Here is a 19705-nt window from a genome sequence, read left to right on the forward strand (position 1 = left end):
CTTGATGTTCAAGACTTGTTTGGAGAAAGTCGCAGCTTGCAAAGCTCCGCTTGATGTCACTCCTTTTGGAGATGTGAACATTTTTCTTGTGACATTGTATTTTCCAGTGTGCCAAATAAACGTGCAAGACAACGGGCTTGAAGTTGAGGCCTTTTGCCATGGCCATGGCCATGGGTTTAGCGAAGTGGTAACGGTGGGGATTCCCAACACTGAGCCTGAGCAGAGTTACAATGAATAATTATTTGCTCAGGGCCGTGACAGCTTGGTCGTGTTGCTCCGGGGTTGCTGTCCGGAGGTGTTGTAATTCGATCAGAGCAGGACCAGTGAAAGGCACCTGCAACCTGCCGCTACGTCTTGTGCAGTTTCGCAATCAAGATGATACGGGACGGGCCAGAGTAGGTGCTCAGGTAGTCGCTAGCGACCCTCGGCCAGGTCAGGATGAGAGTACGGCTGGTGCCAGCAGTACTAGCAGTAGTGGCGAGATGGTGGACATAACTGCGGCAATACCCGGTATTGGTGGAGACATGAAGCAGCTCCTGGAAAGTGGAGATGTAGGAATGAGAGCAGTCAAACAGTGAGTGGTCCATCATGAGAAGCAGTAGCCAGGCGTGTGCCCCGTATGGGTTCCTGGGTGCCCGGAACCCCCCTTTTTTTCGCTCAAAATGCAGGATTTTGCTTCATTTTTTCAAAATTTTCCGGGGGGGGGGAGGTCCCCCGGAAACCCCCCTTGAAGGGCACCGGCGCACGCGCCTGGTAGCTACTACTAGCATGCATACTACATAGTGACCACGTGTAGGACAGACTGAGACCAGTGTCAGTGTTCGGATGGCGCGCCAATATCGCACTGCACGAGTGTGTTCAGATGGCGCGCCAATACTAGTATCAAACTGCACAAACGTCAGGGTGTTTGGATGGCGATATACAACTCATCATGCTCCTGCAGTGTGATAACTGTTTAAAGCCTATTTTTAATAGTGCACAGCGGGTTCGCAAAATAAAATAAAATTTAATGATAAATTGATAATGCTCAAAGCTGCTAGCTACATGTCGCAGTGATGCAGAACTCCTTACGAGCTTGTCGCGCCGCTCACAGTGACTCACACCAACACTATTTTCTGCATTGCTCTGCATCCCTGAAAATGATATTATCTGTGCTCGGCGTGACGCGAACCTTCCTGCACGCCTGTTGCAGTTCAGTGCATTTACTCAACTGGTCAATACAATTTTTCTTCCTCCTGAGGCCAGACTTGACAAAGGGAATAAATAGTACATGTATACCGTGAGAAAGGGAGGAAGAGGCCGAGAGAGAGAGAAGAGAGAGAGAGAGAGAGAGAGAGAGAGAGAGAGAGAGAGAGAGAGAGAGTAGTGTAAGTTACATTTATAAAGACAGGTAAGTCTAACAAATGAGGACTGAGACCTCTAACAGGGTTTTTACGCCTGAAAGCAGGTGCATGATTTAACAAGCAGGTTGTCAGTCTAGATTTTATGCGCAGATGGAGAAAAAGCGCAGAATTTTTGTAATGAGATGAAAAGCAGAAATAATAAGAAATAATAAGAAAAGATGAAATGAGAGAGAGAGAGAGAGAGAGAGAGAGAGAGAGAGAGAGAGAGAGAGAGAGAGAGAGAGAGAGAGAGAGAGAGAGAGAGAGAGAGAGAGAGAGAGAGAGAGAGAGAGAGAGAGAGAGGGAGGTAGGGAGGGAGAGAGAGAGAAGAGAGAGAGAGAAAGAGAGAGAGAGAGAGAGAGAGAGAGAGAGAGAGTGAGTGAGTGAGAGAGAGTGAGAGAGAGAGAGTGTGAGAGAGAGAGTGAGAGAGAGAGAGAGAGTGAGAGAGAGAGAGAGAGAGAGTGAGAGAGAGAGAGAGAGAGAGAGAGAGAGAGAGAGAGAGAGAGAGAGAGAGAGAGAGAGAGAGAGAGAGAGAGAGAGAGAGAGAGAGAGAGAGAGAGAGAGAGAGAGAGAGAGAGAGAGAGAGAGAGAGGGAGAGAGAGGGAGAGAGCTACATGTATTAGAGCCGCTTGCGGCTGGTACATGTAAGTGCTCACGAGCAGTTGTTTGTTTTTGCACATGTACCTTATGTACCTTACGTACCTTTGGTCAGGTCTGTGCATAGTACACTACATACTGGTAGCGGTTTCATTCTCAACTGGTTTGGAGGGTGCTGATGATGAATTGTGCTGCTGGGCCTACTGGCATCGATCCTTCAAATCAGAACCTTAAAGAAAAGGTGTGCCTGCGTGAAGCATGTTGCAGTATGCATGTATGAAAGGAGTTATTCCTGTTGATAGGCTGCCATTGCTGCTGCTGCTGCTTCATATCATGTTTGGTTGGCCAACATGTTTTTAATGTTCAGGGCAATAGAGTCAGGAAAACACCGACTGGATTCTAGAAACGTGCGCCTGTGTGCTCCTATTCTGAATCCGGACAAGATCATCTGCGTGGGCCTGAACTACCACGACCATTGCCGTGAACTCAACTATCCAGTACCGACGGAGCCAGCCATCTTTAGCAAGCTGTTCAATGCTCTTGCCGGACCATTGGACGACATTGTCATGCCAGATGAGACGAAAGTCAGTGACACCTAGGCGTCTTAGCCTCTTAGGACATAGTGTTGAGAATCAGCGCACACAGGAAGACGGATAGACTATCACAACTTAATCCTGTAGATGTTTAGTTTGTAATTTCGAAGTTTGGCCTTTCCTAATAATTATCATTGTCTCATTTTAAAAAGGTTGCGGCTGGTATCAGAGTCAGACAGCTGAGACTGATTTTTCCGTATCTGTGGTAACGGCGAAAGCCCTAGAAAGCTCTAGACCTCGGTCTGATATACCCTTTGCAACATTTGTGTACAGTTTTGTTTTCGTGAAGGTTACGCTACACACACCGCGAGTATTTCTTTTTTTCCCATGTGATTGGCTAGGAACTGGACTTTGAAGCGGAGCTGGCGGTTGTAATCGGCCAGAAAGGCCACAAAATTCCTGTAAGTTGCCTTCTTTCATGAGTGATCCAGCACAACTTGGCCTGGCGTGGGACTTATTTTAAAAGATCTTCTGAGACCGTTCACCTTGCAGCGTCCAAGGCATGTGAGCTGGACTTGATCACTCTTGATCATCCTTGATCATCCTTGATCAATGGCTGATACTGTTTCACCTTGATTAGAGTATTATAATGTGAAGTGACTGACATGCAACGCTGTTCTTCATCTGGGCTTATGAAAGTTACGCTCACACTGAGAAACAGCGAGTGAATACTACACGTTTGTTTGGTCGTGTGTTTCAGTTGTCGGAGGCTATGTCACATGTTGCTGGGTACACTGTTGCACATGATGTGTCGGCTCGCGACTGGCAGCTCAAGAAAAATTCGGGACAATGGCTCCTGGGGAAGACATTTGATGGCTTCTGCCCAATCGGACCGGCAATAGTCACGCCACAGGCCATTTCAGGTAGGGATCCTTGTCAAACTTCCAATAGTTTCAGCCAAATGAACCATGTCCCAAGTAATTAGTTGTGGCCCGGACCTTTTAGCCTGCCCCTGGTAAACAAACTCAGTCAGTCCACTGGAGAGAAATTCTGGTTTAGGAGATGGCACTCCAAATTCCTCCCAAGACCTGAGATACTGTTTAAAAAAATAAGGATGTTTCTTTGTTGTGCCGGAAGCAGTTTTTGATTGGTCCGGTAGTATCATTGCCTTTCATACTTTGTGTATCGATATGGCGGGTACACATGGCCTCCACAGTAGGACACATGTGTTGGTTGCCAAAAAGGTGGTCGGGTGATAACCTGACGAACCGGACCGGTTCCGGCGGGCCTGTTGTGGACTGCTGGTGGAGTACTCTGAATCGCTTAGTTTGCATGCCAGGATCTCATCGTTCATATCTAGTCACACCAGTGATCTGATTGACAGTGATCTCCCTACCTTCAGAATATTGATCATGGTTTGCAGCAGGAGTGGTATTGGTTCGATGGTTGTGTTGTTGGATTTCCCCGTGTAGGGTCCTTGTGAAAGCCAAATTAAATTCTGGAACTCGGTTTGTCTTGCTGGGGTGGGGGGTATATTTTATTTTGTGACGAACCCTCTCCGGGATGACCCTGAATCTGCCTTTGTCTTTGCTTTACTGGCCACAGATCCTCATAACCTTGGTATTCGGTGCCGAGTGAATGGTGTCACTCTACAGAGCAGCAGTACCAGTCAGCTTGTCCACAAGATAGACGCCATCATTTCCTTCATTTCCAGGTACTACAATTATAAATCGCTAATGATCCTTGGACGAAATCAAAGTAAATTTGTCATTTAGTCATGCACTCAGTTAAGAACACTGCTTTTTGCCGCATGTCCTGTTCTGGGATGCGACTGTAATGGCCCTCCAAATTTGGCACCCCTGCTGCTGAGATTGAATGCATTTTGGAGGGCCGCGTGTTAACTTAGTTTAGTTCTCTGCTGAAAGTAGAAACAGAAGCGTGATTGACGGGTATTGTCTCCGTGTGTCTATTGGTCTGCTTGCACATGTATAGGTTTGTGACATTGGTACCGGGTGATCTCATACTGACGGGCACTCCGGCTGGTGTTGGTGTTTCTCGAGTTCCACCTCTCTGGCTACAGGTGAGGCGGTGTGCCTGTACGGATGTGTGCAGTTGTGCACGAGTGCTTTGTGCTTGCTGTCAAGCGATTCTAACACTGAACAATGGCGATAAAACAATGCACGCAACTCCTGTTTGGTAATACATGCTATGATACTAGTGATGTGCAGGGCATCTTGCTTGTTGTGGCTTTGCTTGACATGGCCATGCAGCTACCAGAAAACTGAAACTCCAGTATTGCTCATATAAGCCCATGGGCTCCCCCCCCCCCCCCCCATGCGCAGAATTACGGTAGTGTTTGTAAAAGTCACCTCAATGTTTCATTTACCTTTCTATGTTGTCTTCTTTTCGTCTGTTGATAGAAAGGAGATGTGGTGGAATGTGAAGTGGATGAGATAGGCACCGTCAGAAACCCAATCGTGTAGAGGTGCATGGCTGGGCACCATCTCTCCGACGTTGTATCATTCTTTTATACCCATTGAGGCTTTTGTCTTGTAAAGACTAATTCTTGCTCGTGATCTGGTTTAGTTCATCCTCGTTTTAAAATACTATTATGTGGTGCATGCCTTGATTTGAGTTTTTTTCTTGACTTGAGTGCTTTAGCAATGCACACACTAATTGGGGACAGTGTGTGTTTCTACGCTCCAGTAAGTGACACTTGGCATAGTGATTACAAGGATTCTGTAGTCATGCAGGTTATCACCAGGGAGTCGTATTTTACGACTCCCTGGTTATCACCTCTACATTGTTGCGCGGCTAAATTCTTTTCAGTTCTGCAAGTGTGGTCTGGAATGTGCGATAACGCTGTTTTTTACTGGGGAAAGATACTGCACATGGCAGTCGCTTTTTCAGCTTTAGCTGCTTTGCCTGCTCAGTGTGTGGCAATGTGCAGCACCCGAGCTACATCCTAATTCCTTGGACACAATTAAGAACAACAATCACTCGCCACTGCTGAGTGTCAGGATAACCTCAGTTATTATTTTTACCTGTCATTACCTTCATCGACAGAACACCATCGGCGAACATGTGCATGCATGTACTAGTAGGTGTGTGCGATGATATTGTTGAAATAGTAATTATCGTCATGGGTTAGGTGGTCATGTGATCATCAGATGAGTCATACATGACTGAAGTAAACAAAGGCTGGCTGGAACGTTACGTACTGAACAAAGCAATCGTGTACTCTAATAAATTCATACAGAAAGAAGAAGGGAAGCCTAAAAGACGCTACGCAAAGACGGGTTGCTTTCACACACATGTGCTGGAAAGGCTGCAGAGCGACTTTTCAAGTCCAGGATCACATGATCTTGGCGGCAACAACAGCGAAGTAAGCACGACACAACATGCACTCGGAGTTAGACAGACAAGAACACAGGATAGAAACATAAGCAGAAATGCATTTCTGTGCAGGCAACGCATAGAAATGATCAGTGAAGCATGCTCTGCGGCCGAACAAAGCCAAGCAATGTGCAAGCAGGGATCTAGATGAATTGACCACTGTGTACAGTGGGCCAAGCCTAGCTTACACGGAAGCTGTCTAATCATGCCCGTGTGTACACAGGGGAAATACAAGTGAAGCGAGCATTGCCTACAGCCGGCTATACACAACGCTGCGGTCTATGGGACATCAGCTGCTGTGTTGTCTATGGGGAATCAGCTGTTATGTGGTCTGGACAATTTCATGATTGTCCAACACTATGTTCTAAAATTGAGCACACATCTACATTGTATAATATCTGTTTTGTGACTAAAGACTTTAGAAAGAAGAGGACGGGTGGTCATGACAATGATTGCCGTGAGAGATCGCGGCAGAACAGTGCATACCGAGAGCAGGTAGAAACTGCGAGGTCATTGCTGAAAATCAGCGGACAAACTGGCGATTGTTACTGACACCGAGCGGCCGTGAGGCAGGCTTGGCATCACCTCTACCTGACTTGCTTTTCCCTAGCGTCTTCTTGACAGGTTGGCCGGACGAAACGACTTCCCTGGCAGTGTTCTCCTTTCTACTACTTTCCTCAGACAAGGCCTGAACAAAACACCAACAGATACACACAAGGTCTGCTAACTACAATAAAGGAAACGCTAATACATGTACAAGATTCATGATGCCAAGGCTAATTTCTCACTGAATGGACCTGATGGTAAAGTGGTTGGCATACTAAAACCATGCAGCTGCAATGGAACACTTGAAGAGTTGCAATGCAAAGCCTGCTAAGCGCCAAAAATCGAGACACAGGTACGAGCTGAAAGCTCATTCAGATTTGGGGACAACTGAAAATCGAATTTAGCAGGTTTTGCATGCCAGCTCTTCATTTCTAAAGCAACAGAAATGTTTGAGCCTACAGGCTTATAAAGAGCGCATCACCGCAGGAACACAAACACAGCAGAAAGGTTAGGAGGTTACCGGTAGGTTGCACATCATCCATATTAGACGTATAGTATGTAGTGTGTACAGACTTACCAGATCACCAGAGGATGTGGACATGTTCGTTGGAGACGGCGTCTCTAGCATGCGACTATTGCCCAGCACCGTGGGCGATAGGGCTGAGCTGAGGTCAGCAAAGCTGTCGTCAGTCTGTGTGTGAGAGTGTGTGTGTGAGTGTGATGGTAATGGAAGAGAGCACATTGTGAGCATCCAGACAGTACTCATGATAGTAATGAGGATGGGCAAACATCCCGTAGTGTGGATTCACAGCCGGTTCATCATCAACAACAACAACAACGTGTTGCAGCATGAAAACTCAACAAAATACACGCACGTTCACACTCACCATGTCGCCGTTGACCTGCGAGTACGAGAAGACGTCATGGAACTGCTTCACCAGGTCATCAGTGTGCGGCTGCACGGTCAAGCGAGCTGGGTGCGGGAAAGCACGGCGTGCCGGTGTTACGCCTAATGACAGGAGCCAGCCAGAAAATAAGTCGGAGAGCAAGGTGGTTAGAGATAGAGGAAAGAGACAGAGAAAAACTGGAATTTCAAGTACCAACTACTGTAGTTACTAGTTACTACACAATGGTGAGAGTAAGATGACAGTCAACGGTATGCACGCAAACATGTACATGTACAAAGGCATTCCTAGCCCTAAGAATGACACGATGGTGCATCAATAGTATATTATACGAGCTCGTATCATGTACCGCATTTTTGGAAATTGGCGCCACTTCATTTCGGCGCGTTTGTGTCGATTTTTTCAAATTGCGTGAAATTTTAGGGCTCGCAAACTAATAAGCGCCTCGGCCGGCATCGCCAAAAATACGGCACTACAGCAACTTCTCACCGGTAGGAACATCTCGGCTGAATTCGCAATCGAAGAACTGCTCGACACGCGAGTTGAGCTCGGCGGTGGATGCGCACCCAGCCACGATGAGATGCTCGAACGCTGCTCGGCACTCTGCATTCTCCTGCTCTCCAGCATGGTGTGTGCTTTCCTGTCTTGTGATGAAGTCATGCATGGTAGCACAAATCTTAGCTTCCTCTGCAGTCATGGTTGTAAGAATCTCCTGTAGAAGAGAGAATTACATAGAACATGACGAGCAAACAATGTCAGTGGAGTGGCTGATGGCAAGATATAAGATGAGCTATTGAATGATTTGCAGCTTGTACAGGTACTTCGAAACATTGTGATGTTTATATTTCACAACAGCGAGTATACATTGCGATCCTCTACTTGTCTGAGTTTGTGGTGAACTCATTCTGCAAATTGTTTACTCAAATCTTTGGGAAATGGGGCCATATACAGTGAAATGCGTCTATGCCGGCTACTAGTACTCAAGGGGCCTGGCAAGTGTGGTCTCCATGTACAGAGGTGGTCTTCTTATCCAGGGTCATTTGACTGGATAAAACATGCCTTGGTCCTAGTTGTAGTGGTCCTCTTGGACAGTGGGTAGCCATATCATAGTGGTTGCCTTGGCAGGTTTTTATTGTATTAAAAAATACGTGGAGGTCGAATGCAACAAGCAAATGGTAGTTCATTAGGTGAGACAAGTGCAGCACACATGCACTCGGAGTTATCCTTACCCGTTGGCTTGATCGCACGTTAGAGCTATGGCACTCTATACTGCTGAGATGCCGGTCCAGCATGTCAGTAGACTCCTGCTGCATATCCATCGTGACCTGGAATACGACGAACAGCGCAGCAATCACAGCATTAAAAACAATTCTCACCAGCACTGAAGACGGAGGACGAGAAATTGAACAGATGAACACAGTAGGAAATTGGCACCCCTTCCCCTCCTGCTCAAGGAGATGAGAAGAACACTGACTCTGTCAAGATAAGCTAGCAGCAAACACCACCCCATGAACTCACCCTGTCAACAGTAGACACAAGTGTACTGACGCTGTCCTGGCATTGTTGGCCACGCTGCTTGATTGCTGAAACACTACCGGTCGCCTGGGACATGAGAAACGCAAGCCAACAGTGAACACTTGTCGAACAAGAGCAAGCAAGCAAGCACACACACACACACACGCACACACACACACACACACAAACCGCACACATGAAACTCTGGCACATACAGGAAAATCCGGTGCCTCTCACTCTTCACACGGGCGAAAAGATGCTCCCTTCCCCCTCCCCAGTCCCCCACATACCTGCGAATACTTCGTCTGGACGCAGTCGGTAACGGCTGCAGCGATACTGTCGGTGCGTGTTGTCATACTGCTGATGTCATCACTGGCCTTGTCGATACACTGCTGGACAGACTGACAATGCTCCTCTTCCTTCTGTGTGGCCGTGGTGAATGCACTGCACAGCTGCCATAGTCATGGTACACACAGCCACACACACAGCCACACACACACACACACACACACACACATGGTACACACAGCCACACACACACAGCCACACACACACAGCCACACACACACCAGGAGAGTAAAACAGCAAAGAAGGATAGACATTAGGAAACTAGCAATCTTCTAGAGGAGGAGAAGAGGGAAGGAGCGGTCAACCAGCACCATCGCATCGCGCAGCATCTTTTCCACTTTATACACAAAAACTCAACTAATGATGTAATTGCATAACATCTACACAACAGAACAGCTTCTAGTGGCCACGTTACCATGCCAAAATGGAGCACTCACACAGGATGTGTATGCAGCCAATTGTTTTCCATATAAACTGTATACGTGTACAAACGCTTTATACCACTTGCGGTTTGACAACCTGCCTAATATTCACCCACGGAATTGCTTACAAATACAGGAACATAAATGTCTTGATTTTCAAATGTCAAGCTGCTTATCAAACACGTGTGTACAAACAAAGCTAAAGACTGCACAGTCGACATGTTATAACCCCACGCTGCATACTTACATCAGACAGCATGGACTCCTGCAGGCGTCTCATCTCCTCCATCCGCTCTTGCAACACGTTGGAGCAAAGTTGCAGCTGAGAGCCCTGATTTGCACGAGATTGACAACACGACAACAGGAAAGGTTCAGTCATGGTGCTCGTCAGGTGCGTTGGGTCCTAAGACAACTAAGTACAAGGCAGCAGACAGAGCCACCGCAGTCACCCTATTCAGTATCAACAGTACTGAGCACATGTGTTACACCAAAGTCTAGCTGTTCATGTTTTAAGTAGGGGTGAAACGAAGGTCTCAAATTCCCATTCGAACCTTCTTTATTAAAACGAACGAAGGTGTCGAAGGATTCTTTTTTAGCATGATCACGGAAACGCTCAAAAATCTTAAAAATAAAAAGGGGGCAAAAATCAGAACCCAATACTTATAATTGTATGTGCAATTTGTTTCTGAATCTGGTGGTATCAATGTATCCATTCCAGGTAAGAAAATACTTTGGCCCAGCACACAACTATAGATAGAGGCAAGGTTTTAACATACTCTTGATAGAGGCCATACCTAATACCTGTTTGTGAGTCAATTGTCCATATTTCTGACAATTTAGATCAGTGTACTTGGGATCGTGTACAGACCTGCTAGCCTTGGCCTTTTTGACACAAAGCGACAAGAGATCACTGCTCTAGTATACAGCCAGTTGCGTGCTTGAACAGTACCAAAATGGACGGAAAAGAGCCATATTGCGTAGTAAATATCAGATGCCCAACTTCATCAAAAAATTGTCAAATCTGGACATGTACTTTTCGCTTATCTGCTCGCATCCACTGGGTGCATTGGTGATTGAGAGGAGAGTGAATAGTCCCTGGGTGAGGAACTTCACCTGCCTCGATGATTTCAGGCAATCGCTGCGCTCCCTCTCGCTGCTGCTGGGAGAGTGAATACTGCAATGGCTTCAGCGATGGACACTTTTATTTTCGATTTAAATTATGAGACTACACTCGTATCTCTGCTACAACTTTCTCCAGACACCATCACTAGCAGATATCGACGGCACCTACAGCAAGCTACATTCCTGGTACAAGCAGCATAACTGAGTGAAAACACGATCGAAATCGCAAAACTACTCTCCTACTAGTATCGCAGACCGCCAAACACTCGACGAATACAATCAAAAAAGTCATCCATGAGGCATGAGTACACCATGGTAGATCTACACACCAACGCAAAACGGGAACACGCTGGTGACTGGAACCAGGGAGTAGTACTACTCCCTGACTGGAACAGGGCCAGTTCTTCACTGACTTGTCACTTCTTCAGTTCCGGTGCGCACGCGGACCGTGCCCCTACTTGTAGTTGTAGTACACAGACTGAGTACAGTGCTAGTGCATGCAGCACATCGCACAAGATCAATGCATTGATGCATGTACTAAACCCGCGTCGACCTTCGTTCGAATCAAAAACGAAGGTTCGTTTCAAAGGAAAACGAAGGTCCTTCGAACCTTCGACTACTTCGTTTCACCCCTAGTTTTAAGTGAACACAGAGTGCTGGGTGAGCAGGCCTGGTCCACTCCTGTCAGCAATACACCCCGGCAGAAAGCAGACACTGCGCAGATACCATCACTGGTGATTAGTGAGTGACAACTGTGCGTAGTATGCCCATGGTGGCTACAAGTGGTGTTCCGGTGCCACAAAGACTGCAGCACTCTGGTCAGTGTGGCCTGCAACCATTGCAGATAGAAGAGGGAAAGGGTTTGAATACAGTATTGCAATGCCCCCGCCTGCCATTACCTGGCTCTCCTTGTGACTCTCCTGAAGTTCCGACAGGGCACGCAACTGCTCCTTCTGCTGAACGGCGAAGGAATGTAGTTCAGCTTCTTGGCTTGACAGCTGAGCACATCACATTACGACAAAAATACAGCATGTATATGCACACAAGCCTTCATCAATTGCTCACCTATTCACCTATTCACCTATTCACCTATTCACCTGCTCACCTATTCACCTATTTCCTCTAGAGACCCGAGAATTACATGTACGAGTTCGAATATCACACATCATTCACACAGGCAATGAGAAAACAATACTCCTCACTCACAACTCCAGCACAGGTTTTATTGGGGATGATTCTAATTCAAATACAGTAAAACCTGGGTTCAGCGACCTCTGGTATTAGTGACCACCAGATCTTAACAACTGTTTCTCCATGCACCGGCAGTTCCGCATATAAACTGCACCGGAAACAGCAACCACCTGCCTTGCGCGACCAGCGACCAACTTTTAGTGCACCAAGTGCCATATCTGACCTGCAGACAGCCACCACACCTAGCCAAAAGTGTTATCCTGGCGGGCAGGTTTGACTGCAATAGGGGTGAAGTGCGCTCAGAAGCGAGTGCATGCAGTCAACAAAAGTGACAAGTGACAGTACATGGTGTGCTGCATGCACTTGAGCGAGGTGTGAAACTCATGGGTGCTTTGCCTGCACGAACGTGTTCTATGCTCCACGCCTGTGTCAATATGAGTACAATCACCATGTACATGGGTGTACATATACACGATCCGATACCATATGCCGCGAATGTATGGGACCTCGGGTAAAAGACCCCACCTGGCTTTACCAGTTTTGCTTGTACAGCCCTAATTGTTTGTAGATAGCTGAATGCTATTGAGGGGTACGCTCTGCACTAGTCTGCACCACTCACCTGGTCCAGGACACCTCTCTGCAGCTCAACCAGAGTCTCAGACAGCAACGGCAGCGTGGCCTGGATGCTGTTCAAGGTCGGCACAATCTTGGACTGGCATCCGCTCGATACAATGTCACGAGTGCTGGCCTGCACAGCAGCACACACGAAGAATAGTGAGATCAGGCCTAAACTACTAGTCATAGTAAATGTTTGACATGATGCACCTGAATGGGACAATCGTACAACGGTCAGAAGTTCGGGTTCAATGAAATATTATTCATGTGAATAGGGTTTGCCAAGTTGGCAACACATTCTCTCCTAAATCAAACTTGGTACTTACAAACGCCTTCGTGACATCTTCCTTGGCACGGTGGACCGATGCTTGGGTTGTTGAGAGCATAGACTATACACATGAAGGGGAAAGAACATGAGCAAAAGAGAGGAACACAGGAATTCAATACGCTTCCTCTACACGAGAGGTGTATCCCTGTACGTTGCCCCGAGTGGCTTTGATCTCGGTACACACGTACACAGGTACTCACATGTCAGCCAGTCTACCCATACTTGTCTCTCATGTGCCTATCCATCAATCCTCTCTTTCCACTTGCCACCGGATGTGCAGTCCGCCATGTTGGCTACTCAGCTAACTTCTGCATGCCTGTCAGCCCAAACACATATTCTATCAGCACTCGCTCTCACAACTATTGCCCCTTTGCCGTGGTCACTTTTCAGACACAGTGCAACATTCTCAACTCTTAACACCCTCTCTCTCTCTCTCTCTCTCTCTCTCGCTCACAACGTTTGCTCCTTTGCTGTGGCCACGTTTTCAGACACAGTCCGGCATAGTAACACTGCAGAGTGATCGTCTCTATTATGCAATCATGACTGGAAGGCAACTATCACCATTCTCTGTTAGCAGTTTGCAGAGTATGAGGTTGAATAGTGAGCGGTGAATCTGCGGACAGAACTGTTTCGTCCTTTGTGGACTCATCAGCGCAGCACAGAGGAAATGAGGCCGAACCTGATAGCAATGAAACATACATTTTCCAAAGCCAGATTTAAACTAGGCCCGAACGTACCTTGCCAGAGTGCTCAAACTGACAAGTCAGTGAGCTCTGCATAACGCAAACAGTAAAGGCACTACCCCACACAAGATTGCTCAACTGCTACAAGAGCAGGAGCGAACGTGAGCGCTCATCATTGTTTCATCTGTTTTGCATGTGTCGGGGGATCGACTTTCACAGTATGAGCATACACGGCTCCCCTGACCTACATTGTACATTGTACTTCAAGTACATTTCATCCAACATGCTCTCAACCCCTCACCTGTTGCTGCGTGTCCACAGCCTGCAGACCAGTCTCAACACTGGACACCAGTCTCTTCACCTGCTCAGTGACCGATGACACTTGTTGCTGGCTGCATTCCAGCAAGCCGGCGAGGCGTCCGCTCAACTTGGTCAGAGATTGCATTTGTCGCTGAAGGCCATCCTCCAACTCTTCCTCCAGAACGTGTACTTGCCCGGCAAACCCCTGCAGAAGGAGAGGGAAACAACAATATAACCATGCATACAGTCATAAACTACACTCTGTCAACCATACACTATACTCTGTCAACATGACTACACACTGTACCCTGCCAACAGAACCATGCAGGCACACACTGTAAACTGTACACTGTACTCTGACGTAGTAGTATGCACACACTGACACTCAAACAAATCTAGGAACAAGAGCATTTTGAGACGTGTAGATGATTGGTGAGTACGATGGCATGCAGGGTCCAGTGCCGTATTGTATTGCATTGCCTTGTATCGTGTCGTATTGTACTGCACTTCAGCACAAGCTGAGCTACACGCACACAATAGAGTCAAGGGTCCATCTCACCGCACTCTGCAATACGCTACAAAAGCAGATAATTCACAAGACTGTCGAGAAACCCTAACACACATAACACACACCAAAGCTGCATCTCATCTTATGTTATCATCAGCAAATGGCGCAACAGCCAACAGCCGTACAACATTGTACCAAAGTAGATAGATAGAAATTAGAGAGACTACTACCCATGCAGGGAGCTCTGACCAGGAGACTTCAAGCAGCAATGCCCAGCTTACTGTATTGTATTTACATCAGGAATGGAACTCACAATGGATAGGACAGAAGCGGAACGTATAATTGTGCTCACATTATTATATTACTACGCGTGCTGTGGTATTTTTTATTACTATTATCAATGCCCAGCTTAGAGTTACCTCTCTGAAGCTGCCAACCTCCTGCTGGTTTGCCACGTCCACGTGTCTTCTGCGGTCCAGTTTGGCCTGTAGGCCGTCGACGTCCTGGACAGAGGCGGTCACTGCACCGAGCAGCGCCTCGCCCTCGTTCACAAGCTGCTCGCTGGTGGCCTGGTGCTGCTCGCAGAGAAACTTGTTCTTCTCCCTCTCCACGCGCGTCTCCAGCAGATCCTGTAGCAGTCAGCAACGGCCATGCGCAACACAGCAACAGTCAACAACGGCCATGCACAACACAGCAACACACCAATGACCAAACAACAAAATGCTCCCAACAGCAACTATAGAGAGCGTGCGTGGGCAGGCGTGTATTTACCGCCATATTGCCAGGTGTGTCTTTACCACCATATTTATCAACCAACAGCAGTTATGGTAAAAAAAAGTTCATTTCTGGACAGCCACCCAAAGGTTAATTGCAACATGTGTGATCATGTGGACACTGGAAAGAGTGGCATGTGAAGCACTCAACTAGACCACTGAACTAACAACGTCTGAAACTCCATTGGTCCCTTGACTCACCTTCTTTGTTTCACGGAGACGTGTTTTGGTGTTACTGAGCTTTTCCTGGGTTGCCACCAAGTCCTGTACGCGATAGAAATAAAAGCAAAGGAGAGCAATCTCACCGACCACGTACAGAGCAGCAACATGTGACGTGTTTCTCATACGACAAAGGCAAGGCTAAGGTGGCAGTCGAATCACAAACACTCCCAACACGAGGACAGCAAATTCTGACAAGTGACTCCAAGCACTGCGCTACCACCCACCTGGTGCAGTGCCTCCAGATTCCCTTGGCACTCTTCCAGCTCTCCAGTTGTCTTTGTGAAGAGAGCAGACATCTAAGGAAAGTGAGAAAGCACAACAAACAGTTACACTGAACTCTGACATGACTACAAGATGCAGGTTTTTAAGAAGTGCAGCAAACTCAACTGCTGATGTTTTACAGAAGCGAGCGGCAGCCTGGAGGTGAAGCAAACAGGACAAGGCAAGAATCTCATGTAGTCGTAAGCAAACAACTTACAAGACACGCCAAGATAAGACACGGCAAACGGATCATGTCTGGAGCAGTGCAACGTCCGTACGTCATGAAGGGAAGGATTATGAATCAGGATCAAGACAGTAAACAGTAGTATTTTCTGGTATGTTGTATATGCCTACTCGTAGTGCCTACCTCAGCCAGATCTGTTGTCAGCGCCTTCACCTTAGTCTCGAGAACGGCAATTCCCTCAATCTGGCTGGTCAACGCCCTGCAAGAGACACCAGGAGACCAGGAGGAAGTTGATGATGACACTGATGCTGTGGACAAACAGCGTTGGCTCAACGATACTCTCGACTAAAGGTGGCAGACGAACCCCACATAACGTTAATAATTATTAGTACACGAGTTGCAATGGTCATCTGCAGCTTGTTTAACAAGCATTGAATGGAATGAGACCACTTGCGGTTGTGATGGTGCAGGGGTTTTCCCCCATGTATCAATGGGATGTTAGAGTTGCACAAGCTGGCGGACTTACGAGTAGTTTTCAGGTGCAACAAATATGCCATTCCTGTCACGACAGGCCGCCAGATCTCTCTTGAGACGGTCAATTTCCTCCGTGTATTCCTACGCAGTGACGGTGGCAACAACAACAACAACAACAACAACAGCAGCAGCAGAAGAAGAGTAATTGCAAGTTACAGAAATGCTGGCTAGCCATCGAAGTTTCGTGCATCTATTTCATCCCTAAGAGACACACCTGGCATGCACACTGTGCATCATAGAGTACATTGAAGTTTTCATCGCAGTTTTCTGAGACACATTTCTGAAGTAGCTTCGCACCTCAGAAGAATTGCATAGCAAACTGCGATGCGATACCGGTTAAATTATTCCCTGTAATCGTGTGTAACCGTGGAAACTTTTTCCGTGTTGTTTGTGAAGAGGCTGAAGTTTGTTCTTTTTCTAGGTGTGATTGCTTTTCGGTCTCCAGGAAAACTGAGTACCATACTTTCTGGGCTCATCAGTAAATTGAATGAAATCACATTGGTACGATTTCGGATGAGCAGGAAGCTACCAACACAGGAAGCTACCCCCGTCCAACGAGAATGCTGGCAATTCACCTTGATCAACGCTCGCTTGGTCAGCTTCTGGTTGACTTCCGGCCGGTTGGTGATGTTCTTGGCACGGTGCGCGTAATCCAACGTGCTGATGGTCTCCTCCACGTTGATCAGCGCTGGCGACACGGTAGCAATGATACACGTCTTGGTACGACCACCCAGTGAGTCTTGCAGCAAACGCGTCAGCTTACTCTCCCTGAGGTGCCGCGCATGAAGAAAAAGCAACACAACAGAACACGGGCAGATGGTTTCAGACTGCAGTCGACTTCTGATACAACGAACGCCAATGTGCAGGAGGATTAGCTCTTTATAGCTGAAGTTCTTTTATAGCCGAAATGCACCCACACCATACAAGCAACGCGTGATGACTGGTATGTGGCCCATGACAGTATGATTAGCTTACATGCGGCCCTACAAGATACGGTTCGTTATAAAGAAGAACTGTTCGCTACAAAGGGTCAACTTTGATGGATTCAGGGGCATGCACAATGGTTCGCTATATTACGAAATTTGCTATATGCGAGTTTGTTAAACATGTAAGTGGAGGTGTGTGTACCAACATGACTGTGAAAGCAAGAACACAACCACACTGTTGGACACAGCGCTGTGCTTAATATAATTATTATTCTTGTATATGTCCCGAATGGGACTCACGACGGCAGAGTTGCCTGTGAGCATGTGTGTGCGAGAGTGCGAGAGTGGGAGAGTGGGAGAGTGCGAGAGTGGGAAGAGTGGGAAAACAAAATGAAAAAGAGTAGTAATAGGTCAAATTTAAGAATACCGGTAGCTTTACTAGACTAACCCTAGACCCGTATTCAGGATGCAGTAAAGATTTTAACTTCACATGCAGAGATTGCGAGCTCATTGCAGAGTATAGATTTCAACTAACCGATATGGAACGTGAGGAGCGCGGTCCACCAATGCGGTGATCACACGGCCAAGCGTTAACAAGCTCTGATTGATATTGCCTGATCACACAGCACAAAATACACACATACACACGCACACGCGCGCGCGCACACACACACACACACACACACACACACACACACACACACACACACACACACACACAAACAACAGTTCTGCAAGATGAAACCCAAAGGGTCGAATTTGGCGTAGTATGCCAAATTTCGACGTGAGATGCAGCCCACTTGCGTTGTATTCCAACGCCCGAGGCAAACGACGCGAGCGGAACTTTCGCGTCACGTCAAAATAACGTGCAGCGCTACCTCTCTAATAAGAGTTTGCTTCCTATGATGGTACATAGTGTACCCGGCATGTTGCTACCAAGAGCTGCGCGGGGTGAGGATAATGATGAAATTCACTACAAAAAGTACATGCACCCCACGGGTGTCCGCGCGTGGACACTCAACAGTATGGCGTCACTTTCCCTGGTTCGCAGTAGATGTTTCAAAAACGTACGATATAATAATAATTTTGTAAAAATTGTGTCAACCAAGCGGGTTCGACAGAAAGGTACGAATCACAATGCAGCCGTGAAGGATTTGTACCCGAGTGCTTGCCACGGACACAACAAACAATGCAGTGCTGCAGCTGAGGAAACTATTATTTTGAAGGCGATCGCGAAGGAGATTGAGAGTCTTCTTGGTGAGGAGGAGAAGTGAGACGAAGTGAAGGCGATGTGACGTGAGGCGCTAGGCAAGGATTAATTACTTTGGTTTTGTTGTTTACATGTAGAATGTCAGTAAATCAGATCGTAGCAGGCCAACAAACTCGCACGCCGCAAAGAAAATAAATTCTGCTCTACAACGAAATCAAGCTAGCTTTGGACTGGTACTTACTTGACTTGATAGAAGGCGAGTGCGGATTCACCTCTGACCGTCTGGCTGCTACTTGCTTCGGCTCCTCACAGCAGGTCTCGTTTCTGTGGCGTCTGGAGCAGTCTTGAGGAGGTGCATCTTTGCCATGGAATGGAGACGTTCGAGCTTGTTTGGCATCGAACTGTAGTCTCTTACCAGACGGTTGAAGACGTTGTGGATACTCTCAGCACCCTGCTCAGCTAACAGCCCAAGGCCTACACCTACTCTGCTCATCATGGGCACGGTGTGCTCTTCGAGTAGGTGCAGTTTGGGAGTAATGTTTCCCAACCCTCTCTCCACAACTTGCTTTCTGCAGAGAGACATGAAGTCTTCAACGTGCCCCGTCATGGCCTGGATGTCGTCAACTGTGACAGCTTTTGCATGGCTGAAGTGAGCCCGACATTTGCCATAGCTCGAGAACAGCTCTGCATAGCGCACAGTAATGGCAGTAATGTCAGCAAGCAAGGCTGGGCAGCGGGCTTCGACGATGGCCTTCGGTGCACCGGTGATCTTCAGGATGGCGTCATCTTGCAAGGCTATGTGGATGTGATTGCCGATAAATGCGCCTCCGAAGTACACTTGCCTCTCAATGTTCAGTGACTGAAGTGCTGCCTCGATGCTCTGTGAGCAAGGGCCTTCAAAGTCTTTCTTCAATCCTTTCTTTTGCAATTCGGCTGTAAGTTTTTCAAGCTCTGCACATAGCTCCTGATGCTGCTTCGTGAGGTTCTCCCATGACAACTGCAAGGCACCAGCAATTGCCTGTACATTCAGTTGCTGAGTCTGATGAATGGCAACAAACTGCAGTAGCTGCTGCACCGCTGCCAGCTCCTGTGCTTTTGTTGCAATTGAACTCTCAAGGGCTTGGACGGTCTTATAGCCAGAGAGTAACGTGGTGAATGCGGAGCTGTCGCTGGCAGCTGTAGAGCCCTGCATGGCAAGCTGGAC

At 47.4% G+C, this 19705-nt stretch overlaps 2 protein-coding genes across 2 annotated transcripts in view; one reads left to right on the top strand and one right to left on the bottom strand.

Annotated features, from left to right (window-relative positions):
• On the top strand, positions 1-5580 carry LOC135805462 (fumarylacetoacetate hydrolase domain-containing protein 2-like). Its single transcript, XM_065319497.1, has 7 exons — positions 1-574; positions 2347-2563; positions 2914-2973; positions 3273-3435; positions 4118-4226; positions 4505-4592; positions 4933-5580. The coding sequence occupies exons 1-7, from the start codon at positions 231-233 to the stop codon at positions 4993-4995; spliced, it is 1044 nt and encodes a 347-aa protein (XP_065175569.1). The 5' UTR covers positions 1-230; the 3' UTR covers positions 4996-5580.
• The window catches only part of LOC135805461 (kinesin-like protein KIF11), a 26520-nt gene continuing 12343 nt past the window's right edge, over positions 5529-19705 (bottom strand). Inside the window, exons 9-27 of the mRNA XM_065319496.1 lie at positions 17827-17905; positions 16941-17133; positions 16358-16446; positions 16015-16090; positions 15611-15682; positions 15366-15428; positions 14811-15020; positions 13885-14088; positions 12899-12961; positions 12577-12705; positions 11666-11764; positions 9892-9975; positions 9165-9326; positions 8878-8961; positions 8589-8684; positions 7849-8071; positions 7342-7463; positions 7032-7145; positions 5529-6596 (exon numbers count right to left, since the gene is read on the bottom strand). Of these exons, the coding sequence (XP_065175568.1) occupies positions 6432-6596; positions 7032-7145; positions 7342-7463; positions 7849-8071; positions 8589-8684; positions 8878-8961; positions 9165-9326; positions 9892-9975; positions 11666-11764; positions 12577-12705; positions 12899-12961; positions 13885-14088; positions 14811-15020; positions 15366-15428; positions 15611-15682; positions 16015-16090; positions 16358-16446; positions 16941-17133; positions 17827-17905 (2327 nt within the window). The 3' untranslated portion in view covers positions 5529-6431. The remainder of the gene's footprint in view (positions 6597-7031; positions 7146-7341; positions 7464-7848; positions 8072-8588; positions 8685-8877; positions 8962-9164; positions 9327-9891; positions 9976-11665; positions 11765-12576; positions 12706-12898; positions 12962-13884; positions 14089-14810; positions 15021-15365; positions 15429-15610; positions 15683-16014; positions 16091-16357; positions 16447-16940; positions 17134-17826; positions 17906-19705) is intronic.

This window comes from Sycon ciliatum, chromosome 1 (genome assembly GCF_964019385.1).
Source record: "Sycon ciliatum chromosome 1, ocSycCili1.1, whole genome shotgun sequence".
NCBI lineage: Eukaryota > Metazoa > Porifera > Calcarea > Leucosolenida > Sycettidae > Sycon > Sycon ciliatum.

Coding starts and splice junctions, on each gene's coding strand:
- LOC135805462 (XM_065319497.1), top strand. CDS start 231: ATGAATAATTATTTGCTCAGGGCCGTGACAGCTTGGTCGTGTTGCTCC. Junction 575..2,346: donor GGAATGAGAGCAGTCAAACA/GTGAGTGGTCCA, acceptor TTTAATGTTCAG/GGCAATAGAGTCAGGAAAAC. Junction 2,974..3,272: donor AGAAAGGCCACAAAATTCCT/GTAAGTTGCCTT, acceptor CGTGTGTTTCAG/TTGTCGGAGGCTATGTCACA.